This window comes from Clupea harengus, unplaced genomic scaffold, assembly GCF_900700415.2.
Source record: "Clupea harengus unplaced genomic scaffold, Ch_v2.0.2, whole genome shotgun sequence".
Lineage (NCBI taxonomy): Eukaryota > Metazoa > Chordata > Actinopteri > Clupeiformes > Clupeidae > Clupea > Clupea harengus.
In genome coordinates, this window is record NW_024880355.1 from 248 (window position 1) to 24501 (window position 24254).

Below are 24254 nucleotides of genomic sequence, written 5' to 3' on the forward strand. Positions count from 1 at the left end.
AGGTTGGAAATAAACAATTGGCATGGAAGTGAGCTGCTATCAGTTGTGTGCAAATTGCCAATGCAGTTTGTCTCACATTTATTACAAAGTAATACTCTCACTGCAGAGTTTCACAATTAATATAATTACTCAAATACATCTGAAGGACTACCAATATAAGAATTAAAACTGTAGGCTATATGTAACAAGAAATAATGTATTTCTTTGGGCAAAGAGGCCTAACGTTACCTGCGGAATTTCTACCAAACAGGTGTCATTCCAGTTGTTATAAAGAGGTTCGAAAGACAATACTTAAAATGCTGTTGTTTTAATGGCGACGGTGGTGAGTTTGAATGAAAGAAAATGACGGAACCCGTTCCGCCAGGTGACAATGGACAGGTGCTAAGGAACTAGTAGCCTACACCTAATGGCACTTCCGAAAAGGTTTAAATGTCACCTAGAAATATATATCGGATAAAAAAAGATTAGACAAGCTGCCATAGGCCTACTTCCTGACATTAGCAGCTGAGTGAGTGTAACTGTGATCGAAACAATATTACTGACATTCCGGTTTAAAATTAAAAAAATGTAACATTAGCCTAAGCAATGGCAACAGGTGCGGCGACTTCTAGCTGTAGGCTACCAGTGTGAATATGCTGACTAGTTTACAAAGAACTTCGCATGACAATATCGCGTTTTCCACAATGTTCTACTTACCATATTCAAATAAGCGAATGTTCAAAATAGGTCTAGAATTAAATCCGATCAGTTTTCACACTTTTTCACGCACTGCTGGACACGGCACGTACAAACTCACATAGTTATCTTTCCCAGAATCCTTCGAAACAGAAAGTCACGGAAGTCCCCCCTTCACTGAAATTGTCAGCGGAGTAGAATACCACACCGTGCGTCATCTCATCCCGTGTATGCGATTGGTCGGGGCCCTACACCTGTTGCACACCAAGGTGTACTATGCACCGCAGCTCTCACATTCAAAGAAACATCTGTCGCCCTGTCTCCGAAGATGGATACACATTTGCTTCAACCAATTGAGATGCTCTAGCAAGCTCAGTATTTGTGTACTGTTATGCATTCAAAATAGTCCACAACGTTTGTGCAGTTGTGATACACTGGTCATCCTCCCAGCTCACATTTTCTTTAAAGACGCTCAGAGAATATATAATGTAGCCTACAGCTGTCTAATGACGAATTGAAGCAGACATGTTGCTGAAAGGTCTTGTCTTACCGCATATTTAATAACCTACATTGTTTGAAGGTGGACGATGTTAATATACTGATCTTGGATATGATGTTTGAAGTACTTTCATAATTACAATGGTCGAGTCGTGTAGCTTGATTACACGCCAGTAGAGGGCATCAAAGAGCCTTAAAACTGGGCTGGCCTTAGGGGGGACCTAAACTGTCAAACGGGTAGACGGATAGAGGTTTCCAAACGCGCAGCAATCATGTCAAAGTATCGGAATATTGTGTGGTTTCTGAAAGCAATGCAAGAATACACAAGGTAAAGTAAATACTGTATTATTTGGATGTATTTATTTTCTAATTGTTTGTTGTTGTTGTTGTTGTTTCATTCCCTCATGTAAAAATATACATTTAAAGTTGTATTTCAAGTCTGATTGTGTGACTCAAATAAAATTACCCCTCAGTTCCTTGTATATTAGGCTGTTCAGGACCAACAACACCCAAGAATGTATGCATATGCAGTGAACAGTCTCTTGTAAATCTACTTCGTGGTGATGTATTGACATGAATGTGACAGATTTGAAGTTAAATATTCAGTCTACAATGAGAACGATTTTCCCTGTCCAAAAGCTGCTGATTGTTGGCATTAAATAAAAATCTCTAAAGGCTTTATCAGTTTATCATGCCACCACAGAACATGGCATTGTGATCTCTCTCTGCCCTTATGCCACCCTCCTGACATCCCCACACAAAGGCTTTGTTGACAGCTGTTTTGGTCAGCACAGCGCTTGGTCATTTATTGTTGAATGGGCTGACAATTGGTCATTGAGGGCAATATGTTGGGCTCTCAATAAACAATTGTCAAATATCTGACCTCAGAAACATGGGGAACTGGAATGTTGCAATTGTCAATTGATTTGATGTTGAATATCATTGAAATACGATGTTTGTTATTTGTTTGTACAAATAACATGGATTGTGACTGTTGTTTGATTAACTGATCATTTTGGTTGACTTCTATAATTACCTACCAGTTTTTTTTTCTATAACACAGAGGAGGATATGAAACAGCTTCCAGAAACTTCCTGGCAAAAGACCTCAGTGTAAACCTGGATGGACAGTCTTTCATGATCACAGGAGCCAACAGTGGAATTGGGAAAGCGACTGCAATGGCCATAGCAAAGAAGGGTTAGTGACTGTGCCTAAAGCTAGCGAGTCCCTCTGCTGGAAAAGGGAAAAATAGCAGTGATTTTTTCCAGTATTGCACAGGACAAGGTGTTAAATTTGCCTCACACAATGGCCAGCTCTCTCTATCCCACATGCACATCCCTATATATAAAACACCATAGCTGCTTGTTATTCCAATCAGCGATATCACCTTAATATGACATTACATAATGTTAACAATGTTCACAGGCAGTTAATGAGCTTTTTAAAGAAAAAGTAAAACTACTTTGTCTGACTGAAACAATATAAGTGTCATAGCTACACCAATTTCCCCAGGCACCTCTGTGTTCTTGTTGAGACATCTGAGCATTGCCTGACAGGTGTATGGTTTGTACTCCAACTAGGTGGTACGGTGCACATGGTGTGCAGGAACAAGGAGAGGGCCGAGTCTGCCAGAGAGGACATTGTGAAGGAGGCTGGGAACAATGTGAGTCTCTGTTTGTGTCCTGATCAGTTTCTCACTGGAAAAACATCATGCTCGGAGGCTGTGCTGATTTAGCGAATGATGTGCTCTTGTCACAGAACATCCACGTCCACATTTTGGACCTGTCAGAGACACGCAAGGTGTGGGAATTCGCAGAGGACTTCAAGAGTAAACATACATCCCTGAACGTTCTGGTAAATCACACAGTGGCAACTGCATTCTGTGGTAAAACGTCTGTACACATGACCATTTGCTTATCTATTTCCCCATTTGTCGGTTGTGACAGATTAACAATGCGGGGAGCATGTTGAACATACGAGAGGTGAATTTTGAAGGTCTGGAGAAAAACTTTGCCATCAACACCTTGGGTAAGAGGCTAACTAGTCATCTGCTGAAAAGATGCTTCCTCACTGGTCTATCCACATTCTGTGGACTAAAGCAAGTTTTACGTCAAACCGAGTTTTCCATCCTCTCAACATCTACTCTCTCTCTCTCTCTGTTGTAGGAGTGTATATTCTGACCAAGGGTCTGATACCTTTACTGGAAAAGAACACTGAACCCAGAGTGGTGAGTTCACCCAGATACAAATTCCAAGAATACGTTGTTGAAAATATGTATACTTTATTGACAAGTCTTTATGCTCCAGTGTTTTCCATACATCCTTCTTTCTTTCTACCCTATTACCTTAGTATTTGTTTTTCTTGCCTTATTGTCTGAGGAGAAATATGAAAACAATCCTTACAAAAATGGCTGAGATACACACAAAACTAAATGCTACAGAAAGCACAGACGTATTGAGAAACATTATCTTCTCAGCATGCCTTTGGTATCACATCATTACAGTATTTTTATTTTCCAGTAATGGCAACTACCTATTGCATCTTTGCCGATTGAGGAATTCAGAGGAGCTGTTTTGCAGCTTTTATGATGTGGCCAGAATTTATCTCCATTTTCAAAGGCTGTAATGGTCCTCTAGGGAAGACAAATAATTAAATTAAATTCATAATATAAGTTATATATATAATTAATTAAATAATGTATAGTTAAATTCATACATTCAAATAGCTAAAAAAACCAGGATGCATACAGAGAGCCAGCTACTGTCAACCAGAGCGTTCTGAGTTTTATTACAAGACTGATACTATGACGCACACAGACATCCGAGTCAAGTTAAAACTACATTACTGGTGAATTATTAATAACTCTCTACAGAATATTCCATTTGCTGGGCTGTCACTTCATCCCAATGTCATTTTGTGGAAGGGCCATTGGAGTTAGGAATGTAATTCAAATCATCTTATTAGTGTGTGTGTGTGTGTGTTTATGTGTGTGTATGTATTTGTAAGTGCAGCAGACGTCACTCATAATTGTTGCAATGCTTCTCAGGTACCAGAACATATCTGGTCCTGATCTGCTGTGGCGGGTCCGTGCCAGCTTGGTTCTACTGTTCTACAGTCTGCAAAATTCCACATCCTCTTCCTCCTGACAGACAGACAGACAGACACACAGACAGGCAGACCGACCGACAGACAGGCATGCAATCTTCCCACAGCACGAATCTTAATGCAAATGTACATGTGCCCCCAGATCACTGTGTCCTCTGGCGGGATGCTGGTTCAGAAACTTCGCATCACCGACCTGCAGACTGAAAAAAGAATGTTTGACAGCACCATGGTCTATGCACAGAATAAGGTATAAAGCAAAGTTATATGTTCCTGGGACCAACGTTTGTGAATGTGCTTCAGACATGCATCGCTTTTCGGCTGTTAATACTCAGCTGTATTGTCACTATAGAGACAGCAGGTGGTGATGACAGAAGAATGGGCTCGAACATATCCCAGGATTCACTTCTCTGTCATGCACCCGGGATGGGCAGACACTCCAGGTACACATCACATCCCGTGTGCTGTGATATTGTGACACATGACCACGAATGAATGGCTTTAAAACATTCTTAGCTTCATAGCTTTGACACAACATTCACAACATGATAAATAAATAAATCAGAATTCATAATTGTATTGGGTACCAGACAATGCCAGTCCAAGATTACAATAGGTACATGAGTTCTGAGGCAGCAAATGAACATATGAAATCAGTGTATTCAATATCATATCCTCAAAACAGCTACATTCCTCTGAACTTCAGTCAGTTTCTTACTTCTGCATGTCATCACATGATGAATTTTAGCAACTCTGATTGGTTGATTGGGCTCTTTACAGCGGTCGTCATGGCGATGCCTCAGCTGTATGAGAGTCTGCGGTGCCGGCTGCGGACCCCAGAGCAGGGTGCTGACACAGTCATATGGTTGGCCGTCTCCCCTGCGGCAGCTCGGACGCCCAGTGGCAAGTTTTTCCAGGGTAGGTCTGGTTTTATGCCTGGAAAAGTTAATGTGGCTGATGTGGTTAGAGTCATCACTGTGATGTGGACAGGCCCGTGGAACTGAAAAAGCTGTTAAAGAGGACCTGTTCCTGGCTTATTCAGGGCCAAACTGTTTATTTATTATTTACTTACCGCTCGCTATTTCTTAAGCATTATACCTACTAACAGAAAATGTGTTCATTTTTGTGCTTTGTATCTATTATTGCCTCTTTCAAAACTGCAAGCAAGGTTGACATTTTTCAGAATAATAAACAGTGTCTAGTAGCTAGCCAAAAGGGTCAGGAAAATGGATAGTTCCTAAAATCCTTCCTCCTTCACAAATCGTAAATTGATTTACATTAGTAACGCTAATGTAACTAGTAACATATACAATAACACCAGCTCTCTGTATGGGGTTAACTAACCCTTGTGTTGTTATGGGGATCTCCGAATGCAGATAGGAGAATGGTTCCTGTTCACCTGCCCCTTGCCTGGACTCGGTACTCCCGTGAGAAAGCCCGGGCTCTCATGGTCCGTCTGGAGACACTCGCCAAGAGGATCCAGCCCAGCGGGGGGCGCTCACAACTAAACAGCCCTGCAATTGAGACCACAGGAAGTCTACAGGACTGCATCAAAAAAGCTGCGTGAGACTCAAATAGGCTATTTCATAGACATATATATGTCTATGGGCTATTTCACATGCTTACGTGCCCATAAGGAAACTACCATAACACAGATGCTGGCGCAGAGAAGCAATGCCTGTGTCTCAATTTGCCTACTTAAATACTATTATTCAGTAAGGTTAACAAAGTTGATCGCAGTGGGAAAGTGACAGGGGAAAAGTAGTTACTGATGTCAAATCTAGCAAGAACATTCCACTGGTATACAATTTTAAATGCAGCCATGTACTAAAAACGTCAATAATAAAATTATTTACTAACCAGTATGCAGAAGATGCAGTGTAATACAAGTGCAAACTCACACATAGGCAAGTACTGTTATAAATTTCGCAATAAGCTTCCATTCGGCTCCTCATAGGCTTAACACACAGCAGTGAAATTTTGGACCCGCTTTCCTCTGGCATGTATACTGACTCGTCTAAGTGCATATGATTCTCCCTGCACAGTGGGCAATTACTCTGATAACACCCAATAAACACCTGCACACTCCATCCTATGTGGTCCTGGGTTCGACTTACTGACAGGAAAAATGAATAGGGTAATAGTCAATTTGTATTGCTTAGGCTTGTCCACTTCATTGCAGACATATTTTCAATTAGTGGTTATTCACAACCCTATCTACATCGGAAGATTCATGTCCACGATTTCATAAATAAAGGTGAAACACATCGGCAATGCACATTCAATTCAAAAAATTAAATATATATTACGCAGATATATAACCGTCTCCGCCCTTTTCCTTAACAAAAGTGTCAAAGTATAGACAGCTGGAGTGGTTGCTCTGGGTATCCGCAAAAGCGTGTTCCCACTGCTCCTAATTTTTTCACACACACACCTCTTTACAAAATAACACACTCTGCCTCCTACTGAAGGAAAATAGAAGTACACGCAGGTGTCACTGTACAGTTTGGCCGTACGAGATCCAAAGCTACACACAAGCCAGACAGATAATGGAGCACAACGCCTTGAAAAATCAATGGCTGTGTTTCAATCACAAACTTTATTAGGCACATCTGTTTGCCAAGCTGAACAGCTTTTCTGATTTTCTGTGGGAAATGAGAGTGGAGGTGAGAGGACTCAGCCAAGGCATTGAGACAGCAGCACCATTAGCACTTTGTCACCTCCGTGGAAGGAAGACGACCTTGTCAGTAAGGAAGACAACCTTGGCCCACTTTATAACAAACCTCAATAAAGTTACAATATTGTGAGAATTCAATATTAACTTTATTTTTATTTTATTTTCGTTTTGTAAGCAATCCACATGTGCTGCTTTTTTATAATTATTTTTTTTGTATTTTTTTAATACAGTATTGAAAAAAAAAATGTGCGTTCACATTTTGCCATGGGATTCTTGTATAAGGTTGAACTCTACAAGGATAAAACAGTGAAAAGCTTGAAGCTGGATCCATCCATGTTGAATCTCAGACAGGGAGTAAAGTTGCCTGATTGCGAAGTAACCTACGACACGTGATGGATTGTTTATTTTCGTGAGTTGATTCCGTTTATTGTCGGACCTTATGGATTAGCTGTGTGTTTAGCGAGGGAGACGGAAGTGCTTCCCTGCAGTCTTCACATTTCTAAGAAACTTCCAGTCCATGCGAAGAACAGTCACAAAACTTTTTTTTTCTTTTTCTTTTCTTTCTTTTTTTTGGCTCACTCCTCTTGTGCCCTCCTTTGTGTCCAGCGCTCCCTACGCTACGTAGGTGTACACTTTGCGATCCTCGGCCGTCCGTGCCAAGTATTCCCTCTCTATAAGTCCTTCAATACGTTTCTTGATAACCACAGGACTGGGTAGGAAGCGCGATTTCAGCTGCGTGGTGACCTGCAGAGAGAAGACAGACAAAATGTTAGAGACAAGTGTGTCCCAAACACACAAAAAAAGGCTGCAGAAAAGAACTACAGTGACTATTTTAAGTGGCTTTAAACACAGTTTCCTTTTCAACTTAGTAACCCGTCATCTATTAAGGCTATTTTTAAATAGAGTGAGAACCAACAATTACTAAGTGAGTAAAATGAATTAGCTTTACTTGAGGGGTGATTTTAAGAAATCAATGCTAAACCACTTAAAAGTATGGTCCTATTTTAGTATCATTCTCCATCACGCGCACATATCTGTGTGTGTGCGTGCGTGTGTGCGTGCGTGTGTGCGTGCGCGTGTTTTACACTGCTGTGTAACCACTCACCTCTGCTACCAGGATGTTGTGCTGCATCATTTTGCGGGACTTCATGATGCGGACGATGGCCGCCTCGATCTCATGCTTCCTGTCATCGTCCACCTTCTGCCGCGTCTCCTTCCGCTCAGGATCAGACTCGCCCTGCTTAGCAGCAACTGGAGCAAGGTGAAGAGACGGATCATATGTATATATTCTTTACGGGCTTCAACAGAACACACACACAGCACAGTAACTTCCGGTCATAGCAACAACTTAGTGCACTAAGACAATCAAGACAACTCTCAACAGGTGCAATCCAATGACTTTCCCTACTGTTGCTAACCAGCGTCTCCAACTAGCTTGCACACCCTCCTTCACCTCTACTCCTTCCGGTTATGTACCTCTACAGCTCTTCTCTGGCTTCTCAGAAGGGAGAGACCCGTGTGCTTAAGGGCTATCAGTGTGAAGCAGGACGAAATGTATTTGCATTCCACCTGACATCATCAGTTGACCTGAACCATTGAAATCAGAGCCTTGTAAAATTGGCTTAATTAGTCCAACACGACTGCAGGCTTCTTAGATCCCTTAAACGCCATATTAACACAGTTATCATTCAGCTTCGCTGATCCATTCCATACATAATAACGCAGTGTGAGCGTGATTTTGAAAGGCATCATCGCAGTACAGTGTTGATTTTCACCAGAGGTGCTCACAGGCTGTTGTCTCCTCAGTGCCGGGCTGCTCACCTGTCTGGATCTTTACTCTGTGCAGTTTGGAGGTGAACTGGTTGTTGACTGTAAACACGTGGCCGTTCTCGATCTCCTTGGACTTGGGCTCCTTGGTGAGAACCCGCTGCGTGGGCTTCCCGCAGGCCAGAGACTGCAGCGCCCGCACCAACTCCCGCTCGGGTATGTCCGTCTCCTGCTGGATCTCCTGCAGACAGACCGGGGGAACGTCACACTCTGAAGAGGCTCAGTAACTCACTCATTACAATACACTGGATTAGATTAGACGAGAAAGGAGTAGACTGAATTCAACTTTATTGTCATTGCACAGGGGCAAATAAAATGCAGGTTAACAACCAACCAGAGAAGGCAGAAAGCAGTAAACTTTCAACAAATATACATGAGAATAAATACAGGAACCGTGCTGCCATTCTGCCAAAATTAAATTAAATTAAATTAAATTAGATTAGATTAGATTAGAGGAGATTCAACTTTACTGCCATAGCACAAATCTGGGCGCTGGGACAACAAAATTCAGTATAACATCCATGGAGATTAGAAGTGGAGTCTGGCATTGTACTCGTGCCGCCATCTTGTCAAGCTGCCAGATTCCCTCCTTCTTTGAAAGAGGGGAGTTAAAAACATGGTGGTGGTAATGTCCGTACCTCGAAATTGTACTTCTCCAGGTTGTTGAAGAGCATGAGAATGGTCATCTGGAAGGTGGACACCTGTAGTATGTGCTTCCGTGTGTTTGAGCCCGTCACCTGTGCTCCACCTACGCCCAACTCAGAGCCGTCCTCCTGGGGCATACACACACACACAGCACAATGGAAAACACAGCTGCTGGTGTGGGACGCTCGCGTCTTTGAGTGTGTGTGTGTGTGTGTGTACATGTATGTGCTTGTGTGTGTACACAAGCCTATATGTGTGTATTTGCTTGTGTGTGTGAGAGAAAGCACGTTAAATAACACTGACATTCATTCAACCGTTTGGAAAATATAGTCCGTGTCTGGGTGTGACACGTGTGTGTGTGTGTTTATGAATGTTCATGCACACCTTCTTAATAGAGCCGTAGAAGGTGGCGTTGAGGTCTGCGGATCCCATGTGGTGCTGCAGGGTGAGCTGCCTGCCACTGTGTTTGGCCAAGTAGAACCTAAGGAGGAACGCAGACAGGGGGTGAATACACATGGACGCAAGCAGAGTCTCAGATGACACTGCAACTCCACATGGTCATATAACGCACGTCACAAACACAGCAGAAAAGGATATTTATTGAACTCTCTGCACCCCAGCAATTACGTCACTATGTGTGTGATGCATACAAGTTGGCCCTGTTCCAAGGACAACAATGATTTGAAGAGCAACAGCTCATTTACCTTTGACCACCTGAAAAGTAGTAGTATTTTATGAATATAGCTAGTTCCTGGTGGTGGTGGTGTCTGTGACATATTAACTACAGTATGGAGCTCTACCTTCTGAAGACTTCAAAGGCGTGTCTGGGGGAGTTGGGGATGGTGCACTTCGGGGTGGCTGACTGTGTGGGCCAGTAGCCCGTGGTGAGGACTCTCACAGTGAGGTCAACACCTCCTAAGGACACCTGCAGAATGAACACACAAAAAAAAAAAAACTCAGGAAGGAAGTCAATCTTGTCTCCTGTCTGTCTGTGTGTGTGTGTGTGTGTGTGTGTGTGTGTGTGTGTGTGTGTGTGTGTGTGTGTGTGTGTGTGTGTGTGTGAGTGAGAGAGAGAAACTTACGGCGGTTGACTGCAAGTGTTGCCGGAACTCGTCCATGGTTGTGTTGGAGATGCTCATGTCCCTGAACATGCCTTCCAGTTTGGAGGTGAACTGACAACCACACTCTGTCTGCACACAAACACCACAAACACCCCATCAACCAACAACTAACACGACTACTGTACTACACAACTACACACCACAGATAAAAAAGATATAAGATCCCGTTACCACAGGGCAATGAAATCAAACTTTTCAACATTATGTCTGTCCCGACCAGGAACAGCCACAGCCCAAGTAAAGGCTGACCGAATAAGACATAAAGAGCAGAGATAAACAGGGACTGACCTTGAGTTTGGAGATCATGTTCTTCTCGGAGTCGTCAGAGACGCTCTTGTTGGTGAGGAGCCTTCGGGCCAGGTGCTGCTTGTAGTACCTCTCAAACACATCCTTCTCCTGCATGTACCTGAACAGCACCATGGCCTTGTCCAGGATCGACTCCACCTCCTGCTCTGTCAGCTACGCGCAAAGAACAGACAAAGGCAAAGAAAAGAGGGAGAATTAATGATGGTTTAATTTTTTTTGTGTTAGTATTTATGTGTCAATTGCACTGCATCAGTCAAGCACTGGGCTTTGCAAAGTCAGTAAAATAAAGGCCAAGACTGCATAGGGCTGTGAAGAAAACACAACAACAGATTAAGATGACCGAGAAGAGTTGGGAAACAATGGGAATAAACAGGTGGGAACCAAGGTCCTGACATTGTGCCAATAAGGAAACGTAACAGGACTTCCTCTAAGTTTCTATTTTATTGCTACTCATTGTCAAAGACGGCCTCTTTAATACATCTCAGCACTCAGCAGACACAGCTTCTCCCCCTCCTGTCGCCCAGCTGCTGCGAGCTGCCCATGAAGGGCTACCATATGGACTTCATCAGTCTCCCACTAGGGGGCAGCTCAGAGCAGTCACGATGCAGGAACAGTTATCGGCTGCTTTCCAAGATGGCGTGAAGGCCATTGGCACAGCGTTAGCGGAATGAGAGGGAGACTCTGGAGCGGTTCTGGAGCAGAGTCGTCTGTGTGCTGGGCTGGCATACTCACTCCTTTGACTCCCTTCTTCAGCTTGTCGTCGATAAACAGGGAGAGGTACTCGGGCGAGCGGGAGTTGAGGTTGAGGAAGTACTCAAAGTCTCCGGCGATGGTCTGCTTGAAGAGCCGGTCAGTGTTAAAGGATTCCTGTAGGAAGCGGTCGAATCGTGTCTTCAAGTCCAATAAACCCTGGAAATACAAGAATAGCAGAAGGGAGAGAAAGAGAGGGACAGACAGATAGGGAGAGACAAATAGAGAGAGGGGAGAAGAGAGGTAGAGACACAGAGAGAGAGGAGGAGAGAGAGAGAGAGAGAGAGAGAGAGAGAGGTAGAGACAGAGACAGAGAGAGAGGGGGAGAGTTAATTTAATCAGCATTTATGAATGGTGGGTCAGGTTTTGCCCACAGCACAAGGCCCCACGTGTAGAGATATGAATCGAGAACCGGATCTTGTTGAGAACCGGTTCCCAGTGGATTGATTCCTTGGAATAGTTAGCCAAAGTCCTTAACGATTTCACTATCGATTCCAGTGACGGCGCTACAGAGTGACGATAACGTTAATGGATCCCAACCAAGCAACAGCAGCGCGGCTAACGTTAGCGCTTCATCTGTTAATATCGAAGATAAACTCCTCCAGACCCTGTCTATTGTGTTAGTGCCATTTGTTTCATTGTGTAAACCAGCTTTGTTATGTCAGTTTTATTTTTAGTTCAAGGTGAATACACTTAAAAAACACAGCACTGCAATTGGCATGTTCAAATACTAATTGGCTCAGCGGTTTTTAAACTCTTGTATATCAAGGACCCATAAACTGCCACAAATTAGACCTGGGAGGGATCCCCATTTGACACGATTTTTTTCCAGGCTCCCCCATCAAGATTTTTGAGTTTAGATGTTTTATTACAAAAATTGTATGAAACCCATTACCAAATCAGTCATACATTCTGTTACTTATGGTTGGAATTACAGTCAAAACTAATATTTTTTTTCTTTCTGGGGACCCCCTGGCACCCCATCAAGGAAAATTATCCCTAGGCTATGGGTCTCTGAACAGAACAAACTGGAATATTGGGAAACAATATCTTGTCTCTGTTCGTTCACAAATAAATCAATATTATGGATGTGGAAGGTTTTATGAAAAGAAAAAAAAGAGCTTACAGCACTTTTAAATGCAATGCTATAAAACAAGAATTTCTAAATGCAGTTTCACACGTAAAGTGGTTGTGTGTGTGTGTGTGTGTGAGCGTGTTTGTACCTGGATGTAGTCCACAGGGTTCTTTCCCTCCCCCTCCTCCGACACCAGGGCCTTGCCCTGCTCCCTCAGGTAGGCACTCATGCACTCACACATGGTCTTCAGGCCGCTGGGCACGCGGCTGAACAGCTTATACATGCAGGCCAGGTCTGTGAGGGAGAGGAACAGGAGATACAGGCACACAGAAGAGGTTTAACCGAGTGCTCAGCCTCAGAGTCTCACTTCTCTTCTCCTGACAAAACAAGCGTATGGTGCCCTCCCTGGAGAAGTCGTCGGTGTGCCAGTGCCGTCCAGATCTAAAGCTGGCACACCTAGCCAGGGGCGTCGCTACAGGCCCGAGCTGGGATTCCCTACTAACGCCCCTTCGCCAGGATAATTATAAAAAAAATGTATTAGCAGCAAATAAAAAAAATCCTTAACATTTCCTAAGGTTGTATGGTTACCCTTGCTATGTTAAAATCTGATAGCTGAAATCTGTAGCTGCATGTTCAATGCTGCAGATGCTCAGTGAGTAGACCATTGCAGTCGCCACAACTCCAGGTTTACCATAGCTGTTATGCAACAGTTGTGCCATAATGTTATTGAGGAAATCATTGTAGCATTAAATTAAGAAAGAAATGTGCAGCTCGCCTCTACCACCTTATATCTTAAAACTAAAACAGAAATAATGGTTTAATCTTAAAATAGCTCTTAGAATAAGTAAAAAAAAAAAACTGTTAAGGTTGATCTGCTTTGGTTCTTGCACACTTTATATCCGACAGACACAGCGAAATTAACATTTCTGGCTGTGCTACTGGTGTGATAGAGGGCCTGGGTAGAGACAGGCATGATAGTCACAGGCCCAGGAGGGGTCCATTAAAGCCTCATCTTCATCTCTTATGCATAATCTTCACATGCTTTCCTCTTACAACCCAACTCATCATCTGTCCATCATGAAATTAACAATAAATGCATCATCCTAGATCTTCTGAAAATCTTTCTATGCATGATACTGCAATCAAATGCCATTTTTCTCACATGGTAGAACTCTCACCACACAGGTCTATGGGATGTAGCATTAGCAATGCCTTCTAAAACTGAATGCAAGAACATATACTAAAACTTAATGTGATATTGCCTTGCCCTCATACATTCACATTCATGATGAAATGACAAAAAGACAAAAACAAACTGGCAACACATGTGTTTCCTTTAACTTTGTCTTTTAGCACACATCAGCAGTAGCTTTTGTCCGGGCGTGCACTGACCCTCCGTCTTGCCGTTCTTCAGCATGTGGACCAGGCCAGAGTTCTCCATCTCCACGATTGTCTTCATGTGCTTGGAGATGAGCTCACGCTCCACCACCTTCACGATCGGCTCCTCCGTTGACTTGTCCAGGCAGTGCATCACCCGCTCGATCTCCTCGTTGATCCGCGCCTCCACCTTCTTAATGTAAACGCTGGCACTATTTTCGGCTAGGAACTTCTGACTTTCCATCTAGAAATAAAATTAAATATTATAAAATATTAAATAATTATACATTTTGAATTACATTAAAATGTTCATTTTCTCAAAATTATTTTTTCGTTATATTCCACATGATGGAGACGTTTAGATGACAACATTTTGGGGATTGTACACATCAACAGGGCACTTCAAACAAACACATTCTTCTGCTATACACTGACTCATTCTTTGAAGGTGCAGGTTGGGACGTTGCAGCCAAAGGCTGGTAGCAATAACTGTTACTGATACACATGCAAATGACAGGTGCAAGTCCCTACAGGTTCGCTGTGGTGAGGCCTTACCTGGAAGAACTCTGCAGACATTTCTAAAAAGGGGGCCTCAAAGTCCTCCTCGTACACAGACCGGCCCTCCAGACTGAGGATCACTTGCATCAGGCATGCGTTACGAATAGCTCCCCTGAAAGGGCACGGACACAAAAGGGTACCGGAAGTCAGCGGCAGAGGATAGCCAGCCAGCAAGCATATCACACACAATCATCAACCAGTCAACAAAGAGGATCAAAGACCTTCTCTATACACATAAACTAACAAACCAGATTAATGTCTACAATGTTATGTAATGCATTTATATATGACTTTTTGAAGAGATCCATATGGATGAAGAGATCCATATTCAAAATACACACACATACACTCGCTTTTTCTTCAGCCGAATGTTCATGACGGCACTTAAAAATATGCTTGATTGAAACCCAGCTATTGACTCCTATACAAATCCACACACACACACACACACACACACACACACACCTGTCGACCACCTCCCCCTTCCTCTCCCGGGCGATCATGTCCAGGAGCGTTTGTCTCAGGTGGTCTCGGATGCAGCCGTAGCGCACCACCTGGTCCCTGAATATGATGAGGCCTAGGTTGTACACATTCTCCACATTATTCTGTTGGACATACACCCGATCCTGCATTCCCCAGAGAAGGAATAGAGAGGAGAGGAGAGAGACAGACAGAGAAAGATTTTAAAAGAAAGAGAGAAACAGAGCGAGACAGAGCAAGGAGGGAAACAAAAGGTTAGACAGTGATTTAAAACTCTCTGTACCCTGAGAAAGAGTTTCAGCACACAAACCCAGAGATACTGAACTGGGTTGAAATGTTCAAACACATATTCCAGCATTCTCTGCCATAAGTTGAGAAAGGTGCTGATCAGCACTTGTGCATGGTGAAGATGGTCTATGCAGGAGCAATCTGACATCTGATCAATGACGCCTGCTGTCAAAAACAATGAGTCATACGGACTTCAGCTCGCACCACAGAGCCATCCAGGCATGATGCCTAATCCCCCAAAACATAACAAAACACACACAAACACACAAACACACACAAACACACACAAACACTTCACAGCCTGGTCATTTAAGGGTTAGTGGTGTTAGGTCAGCCGGCCATGCAAGGTTAACCCACAGCATGAAATCCACAGGGTCTTGTGCAAGACTATGTGATTGAGATAATTACCAAACACTGTTAATGACTTTAGAATATAATAATCAAGTGCCTTGAATTATTAATAACCTTATATGAATCATGTACTTATGTAAGCAGGAAAATGGCTTTTCTGCGTTTCTGTGTGCGTGTGTAACTTAGATTATTAGGTGCCACTTAGTCTGCATATGTACAAGAGCATGTTTAGACCAGAGGTGATAAGAAGGGTCGAACTATGCTTCTTCCGACCTTGTGCAAAACTTCCATCCTTTCCTCGGACGTCAGAAATCCACCACGTGGTTATCCCTGTTGAACGCTCAACTTCTGTCTATATAAACCTTGTGCGATGTGTTTATCATTGCTTCACTTTCAGCCTTGTGCTGGGAGTGAGCCCGATTGCAATTGTTGTTTGTCTAATAAATATACTTATATGCAGCTCCGGAGTCCTGAGGTATGACTATGAGTGAGTGAGTGAGTGAGTGAGTGAGTGAGTGAGTGTGCGTGTGTGTGTGTGTGTGTGTGTGTGTGTGTGTGTGTGTGTGTGTGTGTGTGTGAGAGAATGCGAGAGAGAGGGGGCGGCGGGAGGGACGTGAGAGGGTGTGGGTGTATGAGAGAGAGGGAGTGAGTGAGTGTTTGTGTGCATCTGTGTGAGAGTGTGTATGAGTGAGTGAGAGTGTGTGTGTGTGTGTTCAGTTAAGAAACACTGGAAGCAACCCAAGAAGGTGAAGAGTGCAGTGCAACAAAAGCTCTCACATGAGAGAGTGCCCTGCAGCTCTATGGCCGCTGAGTCACTGCTGACCTCCACCGTCTTCACGGGAGCCCAAACAAAACACACTTTATTGACATCTTTGTGTTGTCCTTTGCTGTAGACTGACTGAAACACCAACCATATACATGAGGATGTCTCGTATCATGACCATAGCTGTCTGGTGGTCGTTCCACGCCTGGTTTAACGTCTGGAGGAAGTTGTTGTTTAAGGAGTTCAGGACATCTTCTCGTACCTGGAGGGTGGGGAAGGGGCGTAGGGGAAGGAGACAAAATAACATGTTACTGTGGCAGGTAAGGACATTTAGCCCCACCCAGTCTGCCATGATTACCTCACCGCTCAATCATTCCCCTCGGGAACACGAGGGCTGGGTTGCCTGTGGCGATGGCTGGTATAATTGGCAATGGAGACAGGTGACTGAGACGGAGCAATTAAGGCACTTTTAAGAGACAATGACGCTTTATTGCTGACGACAGTAGACCCAGGTGACAAGACATGGCTTATTCAAAATTCAGGTCTGTCAAATGTTTGAAGCATTACAAGCACACCCAGGGTCACCCCGGCAGATAAACTGCCTAATTTGTGAATGGGTATCAGTCAAGATGTCTATTTCCTGACCTGGATCGCATAGGTAAAAAAAGCAGTTCCTCCTGCTAAACCAGTCAGCCTTTAATTCTGTCCAGTTTCCTTGACAGAAGAGGCTGTGTAAATGTATTGTGGAAACTTGAGAGAGCTTTTTAGATGATTGCACACAAAGGACTAACTACACTAAACAGACGGGGATATGTTAACTCTCTCAGTCACTACAGTAACTAAAATGCGAGACATCTTGGTCACATACACTCGTGCTTTCCTTTAAGTCCCTTTGAGCTGGTGCGAGAGAGGGACCTACTTTGTTGATGAGGTGCTCGGTGACGACCTCTCGCAGTCCCGTGTACAGCTTTTCGCCATGTTTGTGCAGCACCATGGTGTAGGCGTTCCGGTAGAGCTCCTCGAAGCTCAGACCGCTGTTGTTCTTCCTCTGGATCTCCTGGATGGCATTCTTCAGGAGGTCCCAGATGTTGTTGACATACTTTTCATCCATAGTCATCTACACACATGAGAGGAGCACACAACTTAAGCCATGGGTCGGGGGGGGGGGGGGTATTTAGACAAAATGTTTGTGTATTTAGACAAACTTGATTTTAGTTCCCTGACCCTAGGAACCCTAACCCTAGACACAGTCCAGTGTAATAAAATAATAAAGTTTTTACATTCAGCCTACCACAAAATAAGACGTTAGGCTAGAGGTATGATAATAAGACCATTTTTTTTAAAGATTACTTTGCAATATTTCTTTATGCCTTTAAAATCACATTTCATTACACATCCAGGAGCTTTTCAAATTTCAACGCAAAAATACTGATCAACCAGAAAAAAAGAAGAAAAAGGAAAAGAAAAATAACCTCCTTCACTGTGAAACGGCTGTGAGGTTGACGCCAGGCCATTTTCCCTCTCCTCTGTCAACAGTACAGGTGAGCTACAACATGTGTTTAGCTACCACCATTGTTACATCATCATGACTACAAGCAAAGGCAATGTGCTTGTCTGGAAAAGCTGTTGAATGTCTCTGCAATCTCCAGACTTGTATGTCAAACAACCTCTATAGACCCCCATGGAAAGGGCACTGTTATTCACAGAAAGTACAGCTGGGCTACGGACTGACCAGGTTTGCTCGAGCTCTCTGTGCATGCCACAGGGAAACAGCTTGCTCAAGAGAGACTGGCACACTTCGACCTTCTGAAGTGCACGGGCTAAGAAGAGGCCAATGCACAGACTGGCACAGAGCACTAGCTAGTGTTAGCCTACTTTCGATTCAGTTGATAGCAAATTGCTGTGGCACTGGCCTATTTAAAAAGGACAGCCTAATTTGGGCAGGTAGTTCTCAAAATGTGCACAGGTTAATTCACCACTTAAAAAATTAAGGGTTTATCTGATCACCTTCCCTCTCCAACACTGCTGCAGCCAGCTTAGGGGGAAAAGTACACATCATACACCGTTATATATGTGCGTGAATGTCCGGGCAATGACATACGAAACAAGCTGAGAAGACCAAGATAAAACAATAACTTAGCACTCACCAGAAAATATAAAGATATTTAACCAAATCCTATACAAGAGATACCTAAACCTAAAACTCAAAACACTTGATATGATGACAACCAAACAGGGGTCGAAGTCTGAGTAAAAAGAGGTAAAACCATTCAGTGGCCTTTGTGTGTCAATAACAGTATACAGCCAACTATCTGAGTATGGGTCAAGTGACTTCCCGGGTCACTTCCCTAGAAGAACCATAGATAAATGGTTTCACAACAGTTATTACTAGGACTAGGCTACACACCCATACAACACATACTTTGGATGCAGTGGTACACGATATATTGTCGAACCGTTCGGTACACCCCCTCTGGTTCAATACAGACTGCGGTATGATAAGTGGTATAATAAGCCTGTCAAGTTCCTATCATTTTCAAAACTTGTTTACTGCGCTGCTGACTACACGCACGTTGTACATTCAGACCCACAGAACATCTCTGGAGCCTGTCAGAATCTCCCTGGAGCCTATCAACGCCCTGTATGCAAATAGGAGCTGGAGAAGAGAGGGGAAACTGAAAACTTGACAGTGGTAAACACTAGCTAAACAGAGAGAAGCAATTTTGGAGAGGAACTGTGTCTTTCAAATCCACTGTGAGGGAACATTTTGGATTTAGTGTTCAATACGATGACTGTAAACAAACAAAGTAGAGTCTGCATGCAATGCTGCACGCAGGATTATGTCACCTGATTAAAATATGAACTGCGTTACAATATCCCCTCCAGGACACATTTCAGCAGTAAAGCTCTATAAAAAACATCACAGAGAAAAATTAAAAATGAATTGACTCAAGACACCCTATATAGCTCTCTCCGCTCATAGTTGGACCTCCAAGGCAAGTGAAAGCTACCTCACTGTAGTAGAGACAAAAAACAGGCCTAGTCAGTCATGCTGCCATTTTTCTGAATCAAACACTTTCTTGGTCTAGAGGCAAAATAAAACAGTTTATTGTTTAAAGGGTAATTTCATTTATTCTTAAATATAAAGATACCAAAACCGTACCGTTACCGTGGGCAATAAAAACATGATGCATACCGAACCATGGGCCCACTGCCTCTTTGCATCCATAACATGCATTACACATCCCTTCTGACAGAAGACTGCAATCCATCATCCATGTTTGATGGACATTTGTATTGTTCTAGCGCGAATTGAATTGAATTGAATTGAATTGAATTGAATTGAATTGAATTGAATTGAATTGAATTGAATTGAATTGAATTGAATTGAATTGAATTGAATTGAATTGAATTGAATTATTGTTTGATGATGCAGGGCATAATACTACAACCATTTACTTGCATTTAATCTGATTGAATGAGTGAATGTTTAACTTAATCACAGGTTTATGGCTGAGTTCAGAAGATGTACTGATGAATTTGAGGTCTGTATGGTTAGACCTGTGTATTTCTAACCCCGTCATTACTAGAAAACAAGCCACTACCACCTGTACATGCATGCAACTGACAAATATTAGAGTAACACATGTTACACACAAACACATACCAAGAACATATCAGAGAAGCGGCTTATTAGCTTTGAGACTTCACAACCTAGTGGGCCTTGGTAGTGTACTGTAGTATCTACAGGCCTACTACAGCTCTACAGATCTACATACAGATCTATTTCATGGAACACTTTGGACCGAAGCACCAGCTAGACAGCAGCTGCAGGAAGTGCCTCTGAACTCTCCTGTTAACCCAGGTAAGCAGTTGATATGAACTTCACCAGCCACCACCAGTCACCCAGGCCTGAAGCCTCCAAGTGCAAACAGCCTGCAAAAATATTGGATGAAGTGGAGGCAAACAGCAGTTTACGCTGCTGAACTCTCATCCCCCTCAAAAAAACGGTGGCTCCTCAATGTTGTCAAGCCTGTTCATTCACGACAAGAGTTTGTGGCGCACTGAATGCATGCAGACAGGATTGTTTTTGTCTGAAAAAGGAACCTGTTGATCGCAGGCGAAACCTCCGCCTGCAGCAATGCACACATACACAAGCGCAAACACAGAGGCAGGGGGCAGGAACATACTGGAAAGGCCACTTATGGAAAACTCCAGAATTGAAGGCAGGCAGGCTCTGGAACTCTGAGCTGTGAACTCTGATAAAGATGCCGCGCACCACCAGAAGTGTCCACAGTCGCCACGGAGATCTGAGTCACCAAGACTCTAACTCAATGATGTGTGCAGGGCTGCAGCGAATAGGCTGGACACACCTCATACTGTGTGCAGCACAGCTGCCTCAATTGTTGCAAGTCTAAAACATCATACTGAACACTTGGGAGTCTGTATTCCTCATTTTGGTCTTGTTGTCAATATGCTTTTAAAGCTTTGTGAGTTTTTGTCCTAGAGACATAAAAATAACACCCCAAAAAACCTTGAATCTTATACTTGTTAAATTGTACAATAACTTGTATACAGTTCGAAACTAAAAAAGAAATTAGCACTTTGTAAGGAGAATAAAACTAAAAGCTTGCACATTTCAGACTCTCAGTGAGGTTTCAGCTCCTAATGACCCGCCCATTAGCAAATGAGGGCTATATGATATGGGAATGGTAATTTGGCGATCACTATTGGGTCATGGTGTGGCAAAAAAACCTGTGGGGGGTAGAGGGCCACAAAGACATTCAAGGCCCATTATGTAATGGCCATTGTCTTTAACCCAGGTGTCCGAGGTGTGATTACACTTAACTCATCAATATTCATTGTGTAGGGACATTAGTTTTGGAGAATATTCACCTAAAATTACCGATGTACAGCTAACACCTATGTTTACAAGGTTCAAAAGTTTTGGCCCAAAATCTTTACAATGTGTTTTTATAAAAAGTCTGAGCACTTCTAAAAGTAGGTTTTTGTAAGGGTATGTTTACATTCGATTTAAATAAACAATTATTTTACTACATTCATTTTACTCTCATATTATTATTGCTGAAGTCTTGTAGAATATAATCATATATGCCACTTTTGCATCAATGTTTTTAGTTAGGTGAAATATGCAAAAATATCAAGGCATGTCAGACTACCTAAAAGAGTCTAACAGGCCTAGTCTCCCATACAGTGCCTGAGAGCGGAAAAGGCAAGGTAAGGCGCACATTCATAGACATTGGTAATTCAAGGTGCATTACAAATAAAAGAACATAGAAGAAAAAAAAAAGAGATAAAGAGGTAAAGCGCATTAAATCAGTTAAAGAACACAGAAAAAGAAAATATTAAAAAGGAAGAGTGCATCCGCTAAAATAATGTAGGGTAAACAATGTCCTTGGGCATGCCTGCTAAGGGCCATATCTGGGCTGGATCCAGCTCAGCTCAGCTTAGCTGCAGACCTATGTATGCCGCGACGCTGGACTGCTATATGAAAGGACACAGTGGGGCATCAATCAGTCGCTTCCGTTTTTGTCAGTATAAACAAGCAAAGGCGGCATAAAGAGGGGTCTTCTTAACGTGATTATCTTGGGATCTCAATCTAAAAAGGACATGTGTTTGAGGGTGACCCTGCAGCAGTGAACCAGTATGCACCTTGTGTGTGCACTAATGTGTAAATTCAAACAACACTTAAACTTGACAGTGACACAGTGACAGAAAAGGCATATGGAACATCTGGCAACAGTGTAGTAGGTGCTGAAATGCAATGCCATTCTTGTGTCTTTTTGGGCTTACTTGAAACTGGTAACATGATTACAGATTTGATTCACTGCAACCAAAAAGTGGACGAAAGCAATGGTCATCAATTTCAAAGCATCAAGTTGATCAAAATCTTCAAACTAAAACACACCAAGGTAGAAAGTCCAGACCAGGTGCTCTGCAAGGACTATTCAGTGATGTCGTTAACGCAATGGTCACAATGGGCACCAATCCAACTGCTCAATTTAGCTTGTGAAGAAACACAAACAACAACAACCAGATTAAAAGTTGCGCAACCTATTGAAAGAATGGAGGAAAATGCCTGCTTTAAGCACCAATACTGCAGAACCTTATATAAACCATATTATCCAAATAATTTACTTTCACAAGATAAATACACATTCAATGATCTTCTCCGAACAAGGTTATGCCAGGCTGGTGAGAAAAGTTCGTGTTAGCCTACTGGCAAATTTCACTTACATATCTAATAGTTGTGTTCCCTTACTTTAGATAAAATTACATTGTCAACTACTAACAGTTACATCTGCAAGGTAGCCGCCTAGATACTGAATTGCTAAAGCTAGCTGGCTAGCTAGCTAGCTGACGTTAGATGATCACAAACAGTAACGTTAACAACCACACAAAAAGTTGACAAATTCGTCCAGCCAACTCTTCTGGATGCTCATCACTTGTATAGCACTGTCAACTAACCCATACGAAAAGATAAAGTTCGCAAGTTGGCGGACAAGCAACACAGCTAGCCAATGCTACCAGGAAGCATGACTCGGGGCATGTTTCATTATGGCTCGACCAGCTAACGGGGTAGCTAAATCAACCCTCACGTCTGGAATCCATTGGTTGATATACGTCTCCAACCTTATCTTCTGGCGACCCGTTCAGTTAAGACGAAGACAACCTTGTCAGATACATAGGTAGGTAGGTAGCTGAGAAGGCAGTGTCACTGAACAAATACAACTTCAGTGAACTCAACTCGCTAGCTCACGCTAGTTCATCTGTGTGTGCCAGCTGCTGCTACACAACCAGTTAAGAGCCAAATAGCCAGTTGTTCAAGAAAAATACAACTGCACGTTAACGGCCTCAGTCACTAGTTAGCAACGTTTTTGATGATTGTTTTGAAAGCTAGTTAGTCTATCAGCTGACATTTTGCAGCTTCCTGGTTGACTTTATTTGTATTAAATCAAACAGCCAAACTAGCCAGTTAGCTTGCTAGCAGGCAGTCGTCCCCATCATCGCACAATCAACAGAGCTAGTTAGCTGTCCCAGTTACCTAACGACACCTCAACAACAATTTGTTTGCAGCTCTTCTGGCCTTCACTGAAACAATGACATGAAATCCCCAAAGCCTGTTTTGTCGGTCGTGCCACTAAATAAGTTGTTCGGGACACTACTTACTGGAAAGGCTCTTATCCTCATCTTGGGGTCCTTCTTGTTGGTTTTGGTCAGGTTGGACATGTTGGACATGTTAGTGATTGCGTCGTCCCTGTTTAATCATGAAAACCTATTTTGGGCTAGTAAAGGGGCACAATCAAATGGTGAACAAATATTCCCCCAAGACCTATGTCCGGGGTCTCTCTCCCACTCTCTGTGTTGTTGTTGTCACTGCTCCACCTGCTGCCACTCTCTGCTCAACCAGTCTCGATTCTCTCTACTCAATGATGGCGGACCAGCGGTTCTCAGAGAACGCAGCGGTCTCCTGATAATCACGCGAGATCAGCCATGGTTGTAGCAGAGAGAGAGAGAGAGAGAGAGAGTAGAATAAAGAAAAATACAACTGAATAGGGCCTACACACATCTGAACACACGGTGCGTACAGCAGCTTTCTCTGACCATCAAGACCAAGATATATACAGGGCGACAGAAAACTGGGTAAGGGTTTGAGTAAGGGCACCTGGGCTCAGAGGGGCAGGGAGGAACAGTAAATAAAGTATTTTATTCATTATTATTATTCATTAGATATGCAGC

The 24254-nt window shown here is 43.0% G+C and overlaps 2 protein-coding genes across 2 annotated transcripts; one reads left to right on the forward strand and one right to left on the reverse strand.

Annotated features, from left to right (window-relative positions):
- Positions 1 to 1275: 1275 nt before the first annotated feature.
- Positions 1276 to 6138, forward strand: LOC122131970 (dehydrogenase/reductase SDR family member 12-like). Its single transcript, XM_042706694.1, has 10 exons — positions 1276 to 1501; positions 2237 to 2370; positions 2754 to 2836; positions 2932 to 3027; positions 3120 to 3201; positions 3339 to 3400; positions 4421 to 4525; positions 4628 to 4718; positions 5056 to 5193; positions 5652 to 6138. The coding sequence occupies exons 1-10, from the start codon at positions 1446 to 1448 to the stop codon at positions 5840 to 5842; spliced, it is 1038 nt and encodes a 345-aa protein (XP_042562628.1). The 5' UTR covers positions 1276 to 1445; the 3' UTR covers positions 5843 to 6138.
- A 941-nt stretch (positions 6139 to 7079) lies between these two features.
- Positions 7080 to 23958, reverse strand: LOC122131969 (cullin-3-B-like). Its single transcript, XM_042706693.1, has 16 exons — positions 23685 to 23958; positions 17413 to 17610; positions 16642 to 16755; positions 15077 to 15237; positions 14609 to 14723; positions 14069 to 14297; positions 12825 to 12970; positions 11584 to 11760; positions 10834 to 11004; positions 10507 to 10614; positions 10225 to 10349; positions 9809 to 9905; positions 9418 to 9552; positions 8774 to 8960; positions 8058 to 8203; positions 7080 to 7696 (listed from the first exon to the last, which is right to left on the reverse strand). Exons 1-16 carry the CDS (start codon positions 23751 to 23753, stop codon positions 7565 to 7567), a joined length of 2310 nt encoding a protein of 769 aa, XP_042562627.1. The 5' UTR covers positions 23754 to 23958; the 3' UTR covers positions 7080 to 7564.
- Positions 23959 to 24254: the final 296 nt, after the last annotated feature.

Bases quoted from the DNA above. Each gene is read 5' to 3' on its own strand.
- LOC122131970 (XM_042706694.1), top strand. From the start codon at position 1,446: ATGTCAAAGTATCGGAATATTGTGTGGTTTCTGAAAGCAATGCAAGAA. The intron at 2,837-2,931 runs GTGAGTCTCTGT...CTCTTGTCACAG, and splicing joins TGAAGGAGGCTGGGAACAAT to AACATCCACGTCCACATTTT. The intron at 3,202-3,338 runs GTAAGAGGCTAA...TCTCTGTTGTAG, and splicing joins CTTTGCCATCAACACCTTGG to GAGTGTATATTCTGACCAAG.
- LOC122131969 (XM_042706693.1), bottom strand. From the start codon at position 23,753: ATGTCCAACATGTCCAACCTGACCAAAACCAACAAGAAGGACCCCAAG. The intron at 17,611-23,684 runs GTAAGTAGTGTC...TCATGTGTGTAG, and splicing joins TGAGGATAAGAGCCTTTCCA to ATGACTATGGATGAAAAGTA. The intron at 8,961-9,417 runs GTACGGACATTA...GTCTGTCTGCAG, and splicing joins TGGAGAAGTACAATTTCGAG to GAGATCCAGCAGGAGACGGA.